Source organism: Embiotoca jacksoni, unplaced genomic scaffold (assembly GCF_022577435.1).
Source record: "Embiotoca jacksoni isolate LCO1_2020_lvr unplaced genomic scaffold, fEmbJac1.0.p SCAF_20, whole genome shotgun sequence".
In the NCBI taxonomy this organism is placed as follows: Eukaryota; Metazoa; Chordata; class Actinopteri; family Embiotocidae; genus Embiotoca; species Embiotoca jacksoni.
The window spans coordinates 502,609-518,783 of NW_027185341.1; the positions used below are offsets into that span (position 1 = coordinate 502,609).

At 41.8% G+C, this 16,175-nt stretch overlaps 2 protein-coding genes across 18 annotated transcripts in view; both read left to right on the forward strand.

Annotated features, from left to right (window-relative positions):
- LOC138201883 (disks large homolog 5-like) overlaps nt 1–10,283 on the forward strand; it is a 30,707-nt gene extending 20,424 nt beyond the window's left edge. For 2 of the 4 annotated variants that reach the window (XM_069155410.1, XM_069155411.1), the window contains exons 21-34: nt 56–215; nt 487–564; nt 1,069–1,231; nt 1,321–1,454; nt 1,772–1,936; nt 2,172–2,355; nt 2,711–2,859; nt 3,257–3,427; nt 3,601–3,797; nt 4,256–4,399; nt 4,614–4,741; nt 5,259–5,368; nt 7,380–7,489; nt 9,227–10,283. In XM_069155410.1, coding sequence (XP_069011511.1) covers nt 56–215; nt 487–564; nt 1,069–1,231; nt 1,321–1,454; nt 1,772–1,936; nt 2,172–2,355; nt 2,711–2,859; nt 3,257–3,427; nt 3,601–3,797; nt 4,256–4,399; nt 4,614–4,741; nt 5,259–5,368; nt 7,380–7,489; nt 9,227–9,330 — 1,997 coding nt within the window. In that variant the 3' untranslated portion in view covers nt 9,331–10,283. The remainder of the gene's footprint in view (nt 1–55; nt 216–486; nt 565–1,068; nt 1,232–1,320; nt 1,455–1,771; nt 1,937–2,171; nt 2,356–2,710; nt 2,860–3,256; nt 3,428–3,600; nt 3,798–4,255; nt 4,400–4,613; nt 4,742–5,258; nt 5,369–7,379; nt 7,490–9,226) is intronic. The other 2 variants (XR_011178614.1, XM_069155412.1) reach the window with 2 other exon arrangements.
- A 1,230-nt stretch (nt 10,284–11,513) lies between these two features.
- Nucleotides 11,514–16,175, forward strand: part of LOC138201885 (calcium-activated potassium channel subunit alpha-1a-like) — an 83,625-nt gene continuing 78,963 nt past the window's right edge. For 13 of the 14 annotated variants that reach the window (XM_069155413.1, XM_069155417.1, XM_069155415.1 and 10 more), the window contains exon 1: nt 11,514–12,094. In XM_069155413.1, the coding sequence (XP_069011514.1) occupies nt 11,861–12,094 (234 nt within the window). In that variant the 5' untranslated portion in view covers nt 11,514–11,860. The remainder of the gene's footprint in view (nt 12,095–16,175) is intronic. The other variant, XM_069155429.1, reaches the window with a different exon arrangement.

Below are 16,175 nucleotides of genomic sequence, written 5' to 3' on the forward strand. Positions count from 1 at the left end.
GTGCTGTAAACAGCAAGGCTGAATACCTGCCTGCTTTTCTCCACCGCCACTCCAGGCTCCCTTACACACTCGGAGTGTAGCAGCCCGACACCTCCGATGTCCCCTGTCAACCTGGAGACATCGTCTTTCACCAGCAGCCAATCGCAGGGCTCCATTTCCACCCAGCCCAGGATATCAGTCAGCCCTGCTCCAGTTGGTGACAGGCGGAAGGATGGGTAGGCCAGCCCCTCGTCTGGGTCGTTATAATGCCATCATTCAGCAGAACACGACATGTTTTCCACCATTTGTCTCTACTTCTGTCTGGTTCATTGTGATTAAGTGCTTGTAACGCAGTAAACAAACCTGTGAGCCTCCATCTCACAGCGACTCATGCATAATTTTATCCTCATGTCTTTCTTCTCTGCTGCTGATCATTATAACCTGAAATCTTTCTCTCCTGCTGTGGGTGATCATTCTCTCTCTTTCTTCTCCTCATCTGCTTCTTAGATTTGTCTCTTACCACACTTCCTCTGTTAGACTTCCACTGGCAGTAAAGCCCAGGTTCCTCTCTTTAAGAAGCTTGAGGTTTGTCCTGTGCTTCTTGTAGCACACACAGTATGTGCACTGCCTGCAAGACTTTTAGAGCACAGTTCCCAAGACCTTCTGTGTACACTCAGAAAATCTAAATGTTGGAATCCAGCCCCACTACTCTAGCAGCAGTGGTGCTAGATTCGTTTGAATGTTTAATAAACTTAATAAAGAAATGGGTGTATCCCTTTAAGCCATCATCTTTTCTCTTTCTGTTATTTATTCCGAATGTTGTTAAATTTTGTATGATTGCATGACACCGAGTTGGATTTTACAATGCACGTGGCAAATTCCACACAGACTACAGAGACTAGTAATGCATCTTTGCTTTTAAGGACTCATCATATGAACGTTGCAGTTGAGAGAGACCTTTGTTTGCATTGAAACATCAGATTCCAAGCAACAGCTTCTTTGAATTTAATTCGGTTGCATGCTGCGTCCTTCCAGCAGTCTTCCCACAGAACACTATATATAACAAAGTGTTCTTCTTTTTCCCCAAAGGCCATATTTAGAGGAGCCACGCAATGTGACGGTACAGAAAGGAGCTGAACCACTGGGTATCTCCATTGTCAGTGGAGAGAACGGTGGAGTATTTGTGTCCAAAGTGACAGCAGGCAGCATCGCTCATCAAGCTCGTTTAGAGTACGGAGACCAACTCCTCGAGGTACCAGCAAGCCACCACACTTTAATCCACATATCCTGTCAATGTTTATCATCCTTTTCTGTTTCTAATGAATCTCCACTGTTTTCCAGTTTAATGGCATCAACCTTCGCAATGCCAACGAGCAGCAGGCGCGGCTGGTGATCGGCCAGCAGTGTGATACGGTCACCATTTTGGCTCAATACAATCCTCACATGTTTCAGCTGGGCAATCACTCACGTTCAGGGTAAGAGGAAGAAGAGGAGAAACGCAACTGCTAAAACTTTTAGTGAAAAGTTGCTTACAGTGTAATGTGACAATACACAGTACATGAAAACACGGCACTTAAATGAGGCAAACGGAGAAGGTTTTGTAATTGAGATTAAATAGCAGATGGAAACACTTGAATGAAATATAGATATTCAAAATAGCACAAAATAGCAGTTTGCATGCTTCAAAGGGGAGTTAAACAGGTTGACATCGTCTCCTAAACTCAATGATTTGTAACTTTAAAGTAGTTTAGTAAATAACCTGAAAACTATATTCCACTTCTGCTCTCCTCAGGTCTCGGATGGAGTCCATCAGCAACCAGCCGACACCCCACGACAGCGGAGCCACCACCCCAGACAACCACTCCACCGTTGATACACTGAGTGAGCAGGACGAGGGCACCATGACACCGCCGTCCAAACAGACGACTCCTGCCACCAGTCCTCACAACTCCTTCAGGTAGTGCATCATTTCTCTTCACTGCACTGCTTTTTTTTTTTTATGTTCAGTGTCACCATATTTTGTCTTCTGTCTGTATTTTTTTTTTTCTCTGTTTGCCTCTTTGTGACAGCTGGTATGTTTGTATTAATGTATCCAACAAAAATAAACTTGAAAGCTATTGATATGCCATCGTGGTGGGGTTAAAGTAAAGGGACAGAGTAGCTTGAAGTCTGACTGTGAGGATTTTCTGCAGGCTTCCTGGCTCGGCTACACGTGGGGCTGCAGAGCCTCGGCTGGTCAGGCTGAAGAAGATCCACGTGGAGCTGGGAGTTCAGATCTGTGGAGGAAACCTTTATGGCATCTTTGTGGAGAGTCTGGAGGATGACAGCCCTGCTAAGAGTGCTGACGGCCTGCTGCTTGGAGACTTGATACTGGAGGTATCCGGAGGGCTTATTGGCGGCATTAGTTAATTAGGATCGTCATGTGTACAATGGAAATGGCTTGGATAGTTGGTGTGAGCACATTATAGTTCAGGAACACGTCTCTGTGTGCCTTTTATACGAAATGCAAGGTGCACTGTGGCTTAACAAAAGCACCCTATAGTTTAACATTCAAGCAGGTATGTTAGAAGCATATAGACATGGACTGTGTGAGGTCCAACTTCTATCCTGTTTATAGCTTCCTATACTTTTTAATGCCTTGTTCGACTTGCTTTTACGCAAAATTATTAATTTTTTGTGACAAAGAAGCTCAGGGTTCTTTGCTAACTGTGTAATTGCGGTTTTCCTACAGTACAATGGCGTCGGCATGAAGAATAAGACTAAAGAAGACGCTCACCTGGAAATGCTGAAACCCTCTGAAACAATCACGTTCAAGGTCCAGAACTGTGCGGACAACCTCGCTGCAATCAAAGAGTCTTCCGGGGATGGATTTTTCATAAGGTGTCCTAAGTATTTCTGAAACTATTGAAAGCACAGAAAAAGATTCAACTTAAATTTCAATTTCAGTTATTTTCTTGTGCATCTGGTTTTTGTAACATGCAATTAACTTAAACATGCAAACAAAAGACTGGTAAATGCACAAATCAGAAATGTATTTCAGTATTGCACAGTTATGGCTGTGAATGTTTCAGAGGCCTAACAAACCAGACATAAAGAATGTTTTGGCGATTTGTGTTTTTGATTGACACTGAACCTATGAAAGACTTAAATCTTTGGATCTATATCTTAAAAGCACTTAAATGTTCTGCAAAGTTGTATCCCAGTTTGTTATGTTTTTGTCTCCAAAAGACAAATAATGTATTCATCTTCACTTTATTTTTTGTTCGTTCCTTGTCAGAGCACTTTATGAGAGGGTGGCAGAGGTGGAGCAGGAACTGAGCTTTAAGAAAGATGATATCCTGTACGTAGAAGACACACTACCAAATGGCAATTTTGGCTACTGGATGGCCTGGCAACTGGACGAGAATGCACAGAAGCTGGAGAAAGGGCAGATTCCAAGTAAATACATGTAAGTCCAGGCTATAATTTACTCTCACTGGAGGTTTGATATTTGCACATCATTCTAGTAATCTTGACCATTCTAGTTTTCATAAATCTGAATGAGCACTTTCACTTTCATCAAGCTTGAATAATGATAATTAGTTTTTCGTTTATGTGGCTCTGCTGATTTGTCACCATTAGGATGGACCAGGACTTCTACAGAAGACACTGCATGGCTGATATGAAAGATGATAACGGCACCTGCAAGACTCTGTCTGCTGCTGCTCGGAGGTCGTTCTTCCGCCGGAGGCTGAAGCACAAACGCAGCGGATCCAAGGACGGGAAGGACCTGATGGCTCTGGATGCTATAAGCACAGATTCTTTACCCATCACAGAGGGTGAGAAATCCACTTGTGAGACAGCTTTATCAGAAATGCACGAGCCAAGCAACATAATGAGTTCATGTTAAATCCCCCCAAAAATATTGATATGGACAGTAAAAAAAGAAAATGTTTGTCCCTGGATTAAATCTGTAAAACTAAAAGTAAACATTTATATTTTTTTTCAGTAAAACTGCATCAGCTGCCTCGGGTTTTATCAGACGCGACTAAATAGAAATGGAGAAGGCAAATGTAATTTATAGCGAGTTAACATAAGATTATTTGTTGCCACATTTGCCAGGCAGCTCTCGGGTATGACTGTGTGGTTTCAAAGCAGGATGATGCTATAAAAAGCAGGCTGACTCAAGGCTTTCCCATGATACAGAAATTCATAACTGTGGTTATTAACAACAGCTGTGTTTCTATGCCGTCTCGTGTATTTGTGACTAAACAGTTTGTCTGTATTTCCTGCTCAGACGGAGTGAGCCTGATGTACCAGCGGGTGCAGAAGGTGGAGTGCTTGTCCCCGAGACCGGTGCTGGTCTTGGGTCCGCTAGTTGAGGCCAGTAAAGACATGTTGGTGAAGGAAGCTTCGTCAAAGTTCTGTCGCTGTCTGCCTGGTGAGCCGATACACACAATAACGAGTTTATTTATTCATGAAGGATTTTACATTTTATATGCATCAGGTTTGTGCTATTGCACAAGAGGTGTTTCACAAAGAGCTGCTTAATCAGGAACACAGTGATTCAATTTTAAAATGAAGGAATAAGCAGAGAGAACTAATTCTATATGTTACAAAAATAAAAAAAATATTTGGATTTATTTTACTTCCAGAAATTATGAAGGCATCTCAGCAGGCAATAGAGCGCGGAGTGAAGGACTGCGTTTTCATTGACTACAAACGGAGGAGCGGCCATTTTGACGTTACGACTGTTGCATCAATAAAAGAGATCACAGAGAAGGTAAATTAATCTCACTGTGCATTTTACTTGAGTCATCTTTGGACCAGAACATCGGTAGCAATTGGGTCTTTTAGTTTTGCAACTGATAAGTTTGTACATAGCCGTCTTTACAATCTTAGACCGCAAATTGGAGGTAAGTGCCCCGAGGTCTTTGGAGATGTTTTCAGAAACTGGTCATTATTCAGGTGTTACATTTGTCTCGAATTGCAAACAATGAAATACGTTTGAAATTATCAAAATATAACTTTAACTTAAGTTATGTGTTCGTTTTTATCGTGAATTATCCAACTTCTATCAACAGTCAGTCATCTGTGAGAAGTACTTTGCATACATATCACAAAGAAGAGTTTACAAGCTTGACTTGGGGGGGGGGAGTGGAAAATTTGGCTTCACTGTCAACTTTTTTTGGGATGTTCATTATGTATCCAAAGTTATTTGCTACATTTTCTGCTTCATTCTGCTTTGAGCCATCCTCTCATTTCTCAAGCAGTCATTTTGCTGTTATTTTCTCTCATAGGACTGTCACTGTTTGCTTGACATTGCTCCTCACGCCATCGAACGTCTTCACAGCGTTCACATCTACCCAATCGTCATATTCATTCGCTACAAAAATGCCAAGCAGATAAAGTGAGTAATCCCACGCCTTAAAAGATGTTTGATTAACATGATTTTTTTTTTTTTTCCTCAAGACATGTCCAGTGTAGGTCAAGCATGGGCTTTATGTTCCGGTGCCACCGCTTGTAGCGTAGTTTTATCCCCAGAATAATAGTTGGGCGCCAGACAGGAAAATAATAAAATTTCTACCCTGTCAATTTAAGAATTTAAATTTAAGAATTTTCCCGATTATATTTCAAGTTCAGATGCTTCAACAACATACTAAGAAATTTTATCCAAAATATTTTGCTTCTGGAGGCTGTTTATGGTAAAAAAAAACAACAACAAAACATTGTATGTTAATGGTTTTGTTTATAAATGTTTTTTTTGTTTGAGAATCCGCTGATCTACATTTGTGAAAATCACATTTTCTAATGTGTGTGCGTGTGTGTATTCTATATATATATATATATATATATATATATAAATCTAACCCTAACCCATTAACATATAATGTGTCTGTAGCATCTAATATAATCATCTGTTCCTATTTAGTAGTTAACTGATGGGGCATTAGTTCAATGCATACTCAAAATGCTTTGGATGGAAAAAAAACAACTGAAAAAAACTGTCCTGTTTATTCCAATTTCCCTTCCAGGAAATACAAGTCTTGATTACGCTCTTAATTTTCTTAGTCGAGACACTCAGGAAATTGACATCTACACAAGTCTCGCTTCCTTTATAATCATATCCATCTCGCATTGATAATGAAAACTAATTGATCAACCTGATTTGATCAGTGTCATTAGTTTAGAAGCCACAGCCTACTCTCTTCCACCACCTGCCGGGGTTTTGATCGGATGATGATGATGATGATGATGATGACGACGACGACGATGACGATATCGCAAAAATCACTCTGCTTTTTCATTTGTAATCGCATGGGAAGATTAAATCTGCTTGAACCCCTCAGCATGGTACTTTATGCAGAAGCGTGCGCGCAGACACGCACACAAATGAGAACACACTCTGGTCTGGCAGGAACAGGCTTTCCACTGCCACACACGTACACACACACACACGTACACACACACACGCGCACACAAGCACACGCCCACGCCCACAAATCTATGAAACGGTGCAGCGGGCAGACATGGTCGAGATTGATTCCTGCTAAGCCTTCGCTGTCATCAGCTGAGTGCCAGCTGTCCGGGGAGGGGCACACGGAGCCCGAGGCTCTGGTTTGTGGCGTGGGTGGCTAAAGCACTCGCTGCCCCCACCCGCCGCAGCTTCCACGTACACACAAACACACCTCCCACTGCCTGCCTGCCTGCCTGCCTGCAGCAACTGACAAAAGCTCAAGGTTTTTCATGTTTTTTTTTTTTTTTTATCCTTTGGGAGGCAACAGCAGACCAATATGTTGACTGCATACTGAGTGCCAGGGAGGGAAGGGAGCGTGATTCTAGGTTAGGTCGGACGCTCCCAGTGGAAGATGAAGACCGATAGTCACATGACTTCCTCTCAAGACTATGCGCTGACACGGCGTGAACGAGTGGGCTGGAAGTGTTTTAAAGGGAAGACATTTCATTGAAGCTGTGCTGTTGGACTTGTCGTTACAAATGAAAGAGTTTGCCAAACCAATCGTTTGAAGCTCAATCTGTCGTTGTGTTTAGTCCATTGTCGGAAATGTCGCAATTAAATGAAAAGGTTTTCAACATGACAGAATACTACTAATATTAACACGTGTGGTATTTATTTCAATGTATTGGGCCAATTATACTTTGAACCATGTGGTTATTCCAGAAAATTAGCTTTGATTCATTTACTTATTGGATTTGAAGGAAGACCAACCTCAGGATAATCGTAACTATTTTAATGACATCTAGCGTAATCTTGACAATCTGATTTTAAAATCTAAACATGGGTTCCGACAAACTCTCTTGCTTATCGCAGCGGGATTGCGCCTCGTTATGAAATGTGTGCGTCTGTGAAGAGATATTTTCCAGCATGCTGACAGGTGCTGCTGCCGTTGTTGTCTCCCCAGAGAGCAGAAGGACCCTCTGTACCTGCGGGATAAACTCTCGCAGAAACATTCCAAGGAGCAGTTCGAGGCGGCGCAGAAGATAGAGCAGGAGTTCAGCCGCTTCTTCACAGGTTGGTGAAAATGACTTGTTTTCACTATCATGTACAAACACCAGTTTAAAAAAAAACAAAAAAACAAAAACGTGACTCATCTCACCAGTTACTGTAAGCTTACAGACACATTTGCATAAATGTGCGCACAGTGAATTATTTGAGTGCCACTAGAGGAACGAACGCCAGTTTGCGTTTGCAGGGTCATTTTTTTTTTTTATTAAAGGACCAGTTCACCAAAACTCAAATGGCACAAAGCTTGTTTCGTGTCTCGCTTAGTAGCTCCTGTTTGTATTTTCAGAAATTTTGTCTTTAAACTGTGTGTCTGGGAGTTAGCTGAGTTTTTTTGGGGGGGCACAGTATCTGTGTTGCTTCACAGATCAGAGTTAAATTTTGGTATGTGGAGCAGCAGACAGTCCGAGACACCCAACTGTCCGGCTGATTAATGGCTTTATAAAAGGAGGCGAGTTATGGGGAAGGGCTTTTTCAATGACACCACCACTGATCCCCTCTAACAGACGGCGGTGGCCGGCCAACTTCTGCACACAAGCCGCGATAATAACTTTTATCATCAACAGTTAAAAATGTATCTGGTGGTAGACGGCGTTAAGTGGAGCTGGTCACATCCCTGCACCAGTTTATCTCCAAAATGTACAACTGAAACCATTTGTGGCTCCACAGTCCTCTTTGTCCATGACAATATGAAATGATAGAAATCTTATTTGATGCTTTTCTCGTATATGTCTTTGTAAACTAAATGACTTTGGTTTTCTGACTTTTCAGACAATGCAAACTTAGTGAAGTCAGTAGCTCTGATCACACCCGACAATAAAAGCGATTTTGGGTGATCCAATCATAAGCCGACAGCTCAAAGTACAGGTGTGAATACACCCAAGATGCATCGAGGACGCATTCAAACCCGATCGCTTCAACCACGTTTGGAGATGGTCCGGGCCAAATGCTTTTAGCAGCGTGAAGCGCAAACGCTTTCTCAACTGTTGTCCTCTGAGTAAGCGGTCGCACGTACTTATTCGGGCACGAAGGACGTCATATTAAAATGCCGAAACGAGAAGAAGAAGCCAATTGTTATGATTTCAACCCGTCAGTGGAGATGCACGTGGAGCACGCGCAATCGAGCTGTCCACTCGTGATCGGATCCCCGAGGACGTTTTTATATATATATATATATATATATATATATATATAAATAAATAAATAAATGCCAGGTGTGAACGGGGCCACTGGGTTCCGGGAGCTCTGGGAATGTGCTTTTCTCTAGAAATGAAACAATCGATCAATGAGGGGATTAAAAGAAATTCAATAAGCAATTATTTTGGTACACAACAGATGGTTTGACGTTCTCTAGTTTCAACTTATGAGTTTGCTGCTTTTCTTTTGTCAAGAGTTTTTGACTGTTGCTGGGGCAAAACCTTTTAAAGAACTTGATAACTTGTGTTGTTTTGGACATTTACAAACCAGACTAAATTATTCAAGAAAAAAAAATCATCAAACATTAGTAGATAGTGAAAATAATAACTGGTTTGCCCACCCGTGCTTTTCCCAATTTTCAGTCATTTTAAAGACAAACAATTTGCCTATTAAAAGAAAAAAAAAGGATGAGTTCATATTAATCTATAATAAAAACAGTTACTACTTGCAGCCCGAGATGTTTATATAGAGACAAATCCAGCCATATCTGACCTACATGCTTAACATTCCCCATGCACATATTCCTCCCCGCCCCTCACTGTGTTGCAGGCGTTGTCCAAGGAGGCAGCGTCTCCTACATTTGCACTCAGATCATGACCATCGTGGAGCAGGAGCAGAATAAAGTACTGTGGATTCCCGATGGAGCACCGTAGAAATTTCACCTCTCTCAGACATCAGACAGGATGTCAGTGTTTTTTTTTTTTGTTTTTTTTTAAATAGGATGCACAATGAATCGGTACACAGCAGACACCATGGTTAACATCCAATACTTTTTCACATATAGCAATATCAGCACTGACGATGATGAACACGCAATACTCCCACTGAAATAGTGATGTGCTCTACTACAGATAGATTTGTTTACACTAGTATTTAATACTTGAATGTTGTATTTCCCCTCACATCGAGTAGCACTCCTTTAATCCCACTTTGTCCCATGAATATGTCCGACCACAGAAAGTCTGCATCGACGCAAACTGAAGACCGTACTCTTGAAATGAAGACAGAATGGACCACCGTGTTCCCTTCTCTATATTTATATGTATTTTCCTGCCATTTAATTTATCTAATCAAATCAAAGTTGTTGGTTATGAACCTTTTGTTATACAATGTAGCTGTGTAGTTAATAGGAAGGAGGATGTTTTCCAGTTAATGGTCTTATTTATAGAGAAGTTGTGGCAAATTGACTTCCTTCACATTATGTCGCGATCTTGTTTTTTTTTGTTGTCTGAATGCACCGTTTTTCATTTCAGCCCTCGAGCATAATATTGTGCCAAGCTAAATATATTTGTTCATCACAATGCATTCTTGGATTCATTAACACCACGACTTCCATTGTAGATAATACAGCAGACTTTGTAGTTTTGCTCGTGTGTTCTACTGGTACTGCCAATGTTGTTCCTCTTTGTCAAGTGGATCTTTAAGAAGGGATATTTTATTTCTGGTTCATGGTTGACCGTCAGCTAAACACATCGACATGTACCTCTTTTTATTTTAAGTAAATCACGTTGACAACATTTCATCATGAAACACTTTAGATCAGGTTTTACCCAAATGAAGGATAATATTTCTACAAAATATTAAAAACAGAGTTCAGTTAATGGAATGCAAGTTGTCTTGTGTTTTCTGTTCAAATGTAGACCGTGTGTTTACTTGAATAATTTCCTCAGCTCACAACTAGCAGCCTGATATTTGTGAAGGAAACGCCTCAAGTTGGACCTCAGCGATCAATGCACTGTTTGTCCACGAGGGGGAGGAGTTCACCACCGCAGGTGAGAAATAGTGAATTGTCTTTTGTTTTTGTTTTTAAATCACTTCTCTTTGCCACATAATCAAAGATGCATATTCTAGGAAATGACTACTACTCACTGACTCGGTTAACCATATAGGTTCACATTGTTTATATTCCAAAGTCATATGCAACTTTTTTTTTTTTTTTACTATAACAGCTGGGATATGTTGGAGGTGCTGTCGTCATTGTAAAGTATTAAATTCATGGTTTCAAGATGGGTTTTTGTAAATTTGTAATGCATACAGACAAATTATGAAGACATGGAAATGTTAGTTGATTCTCTCCTGCGACGCGTCTTAAAAACCCAAACATTTCCACGTGTCTTTTATTGCTGAATAAATGCAAACGATATCGTTTTGAACGAACAGACATCTCTGTACCAGGTTTGAAAGGCCAACAATGGTGATGTTAAGACGCCAGTGAGAGGAGAAAGAGTTTGGAGCAGTTTGCTACCTCTGTAAAGGTAAGACGGTTGGGAAATGATTTCAGAGTATGGATGTTAGACGTTATAAGAGATGTTTCCACGGTAGGATTTTCGAAATAAGATGGATATAACCACAAAGTTACAATCATAAATTTAATAAAAAAATAAATGATGAAGCGGTCACTAAATAACCAGACATCCAGATAAGCATCGACGTCTGCTATTGACGGCTCCTCCCCCGCTACCTGTAAATCTGCGATGCCATCTTCCAACAGATGAACGTGACAAGCGGCCACCGGAACTGGCGAGCGAGAATTGCAGACACGAAAACGTTGTTGTTTTTTTTTTTTTTTTTTTTTTTTTTTTCTTGTTGTTGTTGTCAAACAATATCTTCGTTAAGGATATGACTAACTGCGACCTTTTGACGCGAGGAGCGCGTTCAACAGTGCGCGGTGCGGAGCTCAAGTAGCGGACCTGCTGAAAGCTGCGCTGCTGAACAAGGTGGAGTGAGTTGAGTGGATCCATCGACCGACGTGGACAACACGCCTTTTGAGTGCGATAATAAAAAAACGACTACAGTTTTATCTGCGAGGACTATCGGCAAAGTCGTGAGTTTTTGATTATTATTATTTTTATTTTTTTTGCAGAGCATTTTTATTTTTACGCGCTGATCAAACGGATGACGCGCAATTCCAGCCGCGGACGCGCATCGTGAGGCGCGCGACTGATTAATTTCAAAGGAAGTTTTTTTTTTTTTTCTTGTGCGTGTGCCCGCTGTCGACTCAACTTTTACGTCCTCGCTTGTAGTGAAGCCAGATGAGAAAGCGTTAGGAGCGGAGGGCGGTTGACCAAACATGCCTGAGCCGTTGGGGCATCAGGGGGCGCTGGCTGGAGCTCCCCGAAGCGCCTGAATCCCAGTCGAGTTGATTGTTTGTTCGGGGGTCTGGCAGGCGACCAGAAGTCGATAATGCCTAAAAACAGGGAGAAATTCAACCCGGACCCGTCCATCCACATATCCAAGATGAACGTGATCATCCCGTTTTCACCAGATGTACCCTGTGACAGCAATGGCCAGCGGATGTGGTGGGCTTTCCTCGCCTCCTCCATGGTCACTTTCTTTGGGGGTCTCTTCATAATCCTCCTGTGGAGAACTCTCAAATACCTGTGGACTGTGTGCTGCCACTGTAACGCCAAAAAGAAGGTACGTCAGGTGGTTTCTTAAAGCGCCGCTCCTCCGTGAAATTCATCCCGGGGTTTATGTGTAACGGCCGATGCGTGACAACAGTGTGTCCAGCTAGTTTGAATTATGAAATGGGCTTGTAATTAAATCTGTGTTAAGGCCCCATCGACAGAGAGCACATCGACTCCGCTATTCTTGGTCACAGTAAAACGGAGATATAGCCTACTAAAACCAGTTTGCTCCGTAGGACTAAATGGTGGCAAGGGGAGAACAGCTGACACTTGTTGGTGGACCACCTTGTTCTATTAGGCTGATTTGATCCAACACGAGCAGGACACAAAGATTGGGAAACGCTCGCCTTCCATATCTTTATATTCCAACATGTTAATTAGTGGAAAAAAAACCAAACACATTTTCTCTCCTAATAGTGAGACAAATACTTTTTGGTAAATCTAAACCGTTAGTTTTGGTTTTATATGGTCAGATTGGGAATTCTCTATCTGTGTTTTGCTGAAAAGGGTGGAGGGAAATTAAAAATGTTTATCTGCTAACCTGTCTTTCCACAAACAATGTTCCAGTCGTTCTGGAAAATCCACAGGCCTGGCTTTGAATATTTTGTATTGGAACTACTTCCTGCCGAAGAATTAGTCAGTGTTCAGTGTATGATCTAGAGTAACAGAGGCACTTTCTGGAACATGGAGATGTTGCTTTTTTTTTTTTATACATGTCATTTTTGGATACAAAATCAAATTTAATTCCATTTAGTACCAGTTTATTGAGATGAAGGCAATTTCTATAATCTGGATGAACCAACAGAAGCAGACATTATTACAAACTCTTGGGATTATTTAAAAGGTGGAAACGGCAACAAAAATGAGACCCAATGTCAAATGTGAGATTCACTGAGCAGTTCCTTAGTAGTTTTCCAAAACAGCATCCGTAGAGTTTCCCATATCTGGCATTCTCATAAACACAGTCCTATGTTAGTGTTTTTTGCTGCTTGAAATCTTCCAGTTAACAGTCACAGCACAGCGTCTTTGATACATTTCCAAAAGTCGGGAATAGTTTGGCCTGTTAAGGACACACAGAGCCCGTCAGCTGCTGCTACACGGGCCAGACACTGTTACACGTCCAGTTCTCTCACCATTATGTGCATCTGTGTCGAGGTTAACACTTGGTCACAGTGTAATCCCTGCAAAATTATTTTCATAACATCTATGGCAACCGCTACTAGATTTTCTACCTCAATTGCTATGACGCCATCTGTGTGAGGCCGGCTGCAGACCTACATTAGAAAAAGAAAAGGTTCAGTCCGAGCATTATTCAGGCTCAATTCAAGAATTGTAAACTGTTTTTTTTTCTTTTTTCTCTTTCGAGTATAAGATAAAAGTTCGTACCCCTTCCGAAGGACAAAGATGGACTGTCTGATAAAGGTGGCAGGGATGGAGCGGCTTGTTTTAATGTGTGTGCATTCATTTCTCAGGCGGGCAGGGAGGAAGAGGAGGGATGGCAAAGGCTGCATGCAGGCTGCTGCTGACCTTTCAAAGGAGACGTCTGTATCATTTTCATGCTCTGGCTGAAGCTGGTTAACAATTTAGTCTGCAGCTCACAATTACTCTCATCAGAGAGTCATCTCTTGATCGATATTCCGTTAGTTACTGAATGTCTTTGTCTTTAAAATGTTAGAAAATACAGAGTATGCATATCGCAAGTTGCCAGAGCCTGCAGCGATGTCCACCAACAATTCAAATATATTCAAAGTTATCATGATGTAAAACAGAGAAAAGCCGCAAAGCCTCACATTTGAAAAGCAGGAATTAGCGAATCTTTGGCATATTTTTTTGCTTCTTAAATGACTTGAAATGAAAAAAAAAAAAAAGGATTAATGCCACTTGGAGTTACAGCATTTAAAGGAATCCATCGGCTTGCAACCAAGTTTTATATATAGATGTGTGGAAATGGAAGAGAAATACTTTTGTGAAAACAAAGCAGGATGAGGTTGTTCATTTCAGAAGCCACAGCCGAGCAGCGTTCATGTGTGAATATGAGAGAGCAGTCGGGTTTTGTGTTTTTGTTCAGATTTTGCCAAGTGAAGCTGCCGAGCTCCACCAACCTGTTGTGCTCCTCTGTGGGAGTCAGCCAGAGACGGGTCATCCTTTCTCTTCCAATCGGCCCATCTCTGCCTCTCGCTCTCCCGCTATCCATTTCGTAACTCTTGCCCTGTCTCCTCCTCGCCCTCCTTTTTTCTCATCCAAGAATCAACCTCCCTCCAAAGTGTCAGTAATGCAGTGTCAGGCGTGTACGGTATGTGCCATATGAATCAGTGTTTTTGTTGCTAAGCAACTAGCAAGCAAAGGATTTCATTATAAGAGTAAATCTCTCTCTGTTATGCAGTTGTCTTGGCTGTGAGCGGTGGCAGGTTGTGTTGGAGGAACACCTCCCCACCCCCTCCCAGTCTGTGCATGTCATTAGCACCCCAAACATGGAGCTCTCGGTGCATTGTTCATAGATGGGAGTTGATAATCCATTTCCTCCTTTTTCTGATTTACAGTTTGTTTTCTCCCCCCGCGGCGGGGCGTTAGCAGCCCAGTTCTCCTCTGTTCTCTTGAGTCTCTGAGACCGAGCCTCCATCTCTGTGGCTCTGTCTTCCCGGTCTGATCGATGAAACTCGTCATTTGTGAAGCTCTGATGAATGACTGCTATTATCCGTCTAGGAGGGAAGAAGAAGAAATTGTGTTCATTGTAAACGGCACTGTACTGTCGATGGGAGGATGACGAGCTGTGGCGGCTCCTCAGTCATGCTGCAGAGACTCCGCTTTTATTGAAAGAATGTGTTTTATTGTTTAATCGGTTTTGGTGGTTGAGAGACCACATGTCAAACAGTGGACTGATGTTCAAAAAGAAATGTGTCTTCGGCCCGTAAAAGAGCACCCGGGAGTTTACTACAGTTACGCGTCAGTCACTCCACCACTGTGATCCAGACTGAAAAACTCCATGATGGATGGTGTTGAAATGTGGTGCAGACATTCACGTCCCCTTCAGGACGAATTTCATGATTCCCCTGACTTTTCCTTAAACACCAACACCATGCAGTGTTGCCTTGGAGCGGATCGATTTGACATTTACAGGACGGATTGCTGTGAAATTTTAAGGTCCCTAAAGAATACATTCTCAAAATTGTTTGATCCCCTTACTTTTCATAAAGGGCCATCATCAGGTCAACAATTTAATTTGATTTCCATCTTAATGCAACTAGGCTACAGTCAGATTTGTTTCATTTATTTGTTTTCACCTATGACTACAGGTTATTAATAATTATCATGTATTCGGTTGTATGTTTTTTTTTTTTTTGCTATGTGAAAGTGTGTTGTCTGGGTAGTAATCATCTTTTTCAACATGTTTTTAATGTGTCGCGTTCTTTTATTGTTTGGGTAACATTTCGATTATTATCGTTACTTCTTTTTCTTTTTGTTACTGGTGTCTAAAAAGCAGGTGATACGTGGCCAGTTTGCCGTGTGCACCTTGTGGCTGTGGCTCGGTGTCCTTAGATGTGTCAGGTGCACGGGGTGGGGGGGGTGGGGAGGGGCCTGCGGGGTGGTGATTGGAGGATTCAGCTGGAGAGTTGCTCTCGTGGTGCATTTAAGTGCTGTATGAAATATTGTAATTATAAGATGAGTGCTCACGATCGAACAGTAGGAATTATGAGTTAGAAAGTTTGAAGAGTTGAGTGGCTCTTTTGCTTTTTGTCTCTTTCTCATCCACAGCGACACGCACACACACACATACACAAATACATGTCAACACCAACAGTATCTGTTTTCAAATGAGCAGCATTCGCTCTCCGTCCCTAAAACACAAACTTAATCTTCGCCGCAGGATTTAATGAAACAATACAAGAATCTGATTTGGCAATTGTCTAGGAGCACATGAAAGCAACACACACACACACACACACACACACACACACACACACACACACACATCAGTATGAACTTAGAAGTAGAAGCACTTGAAAGCAGCATCATTTATTTAACGTATGGACCCTCAGTCCTTTGACATTATTCTCAGCACTTTGGCTTGTCAGCCTTCTTTTGCAAAGAAT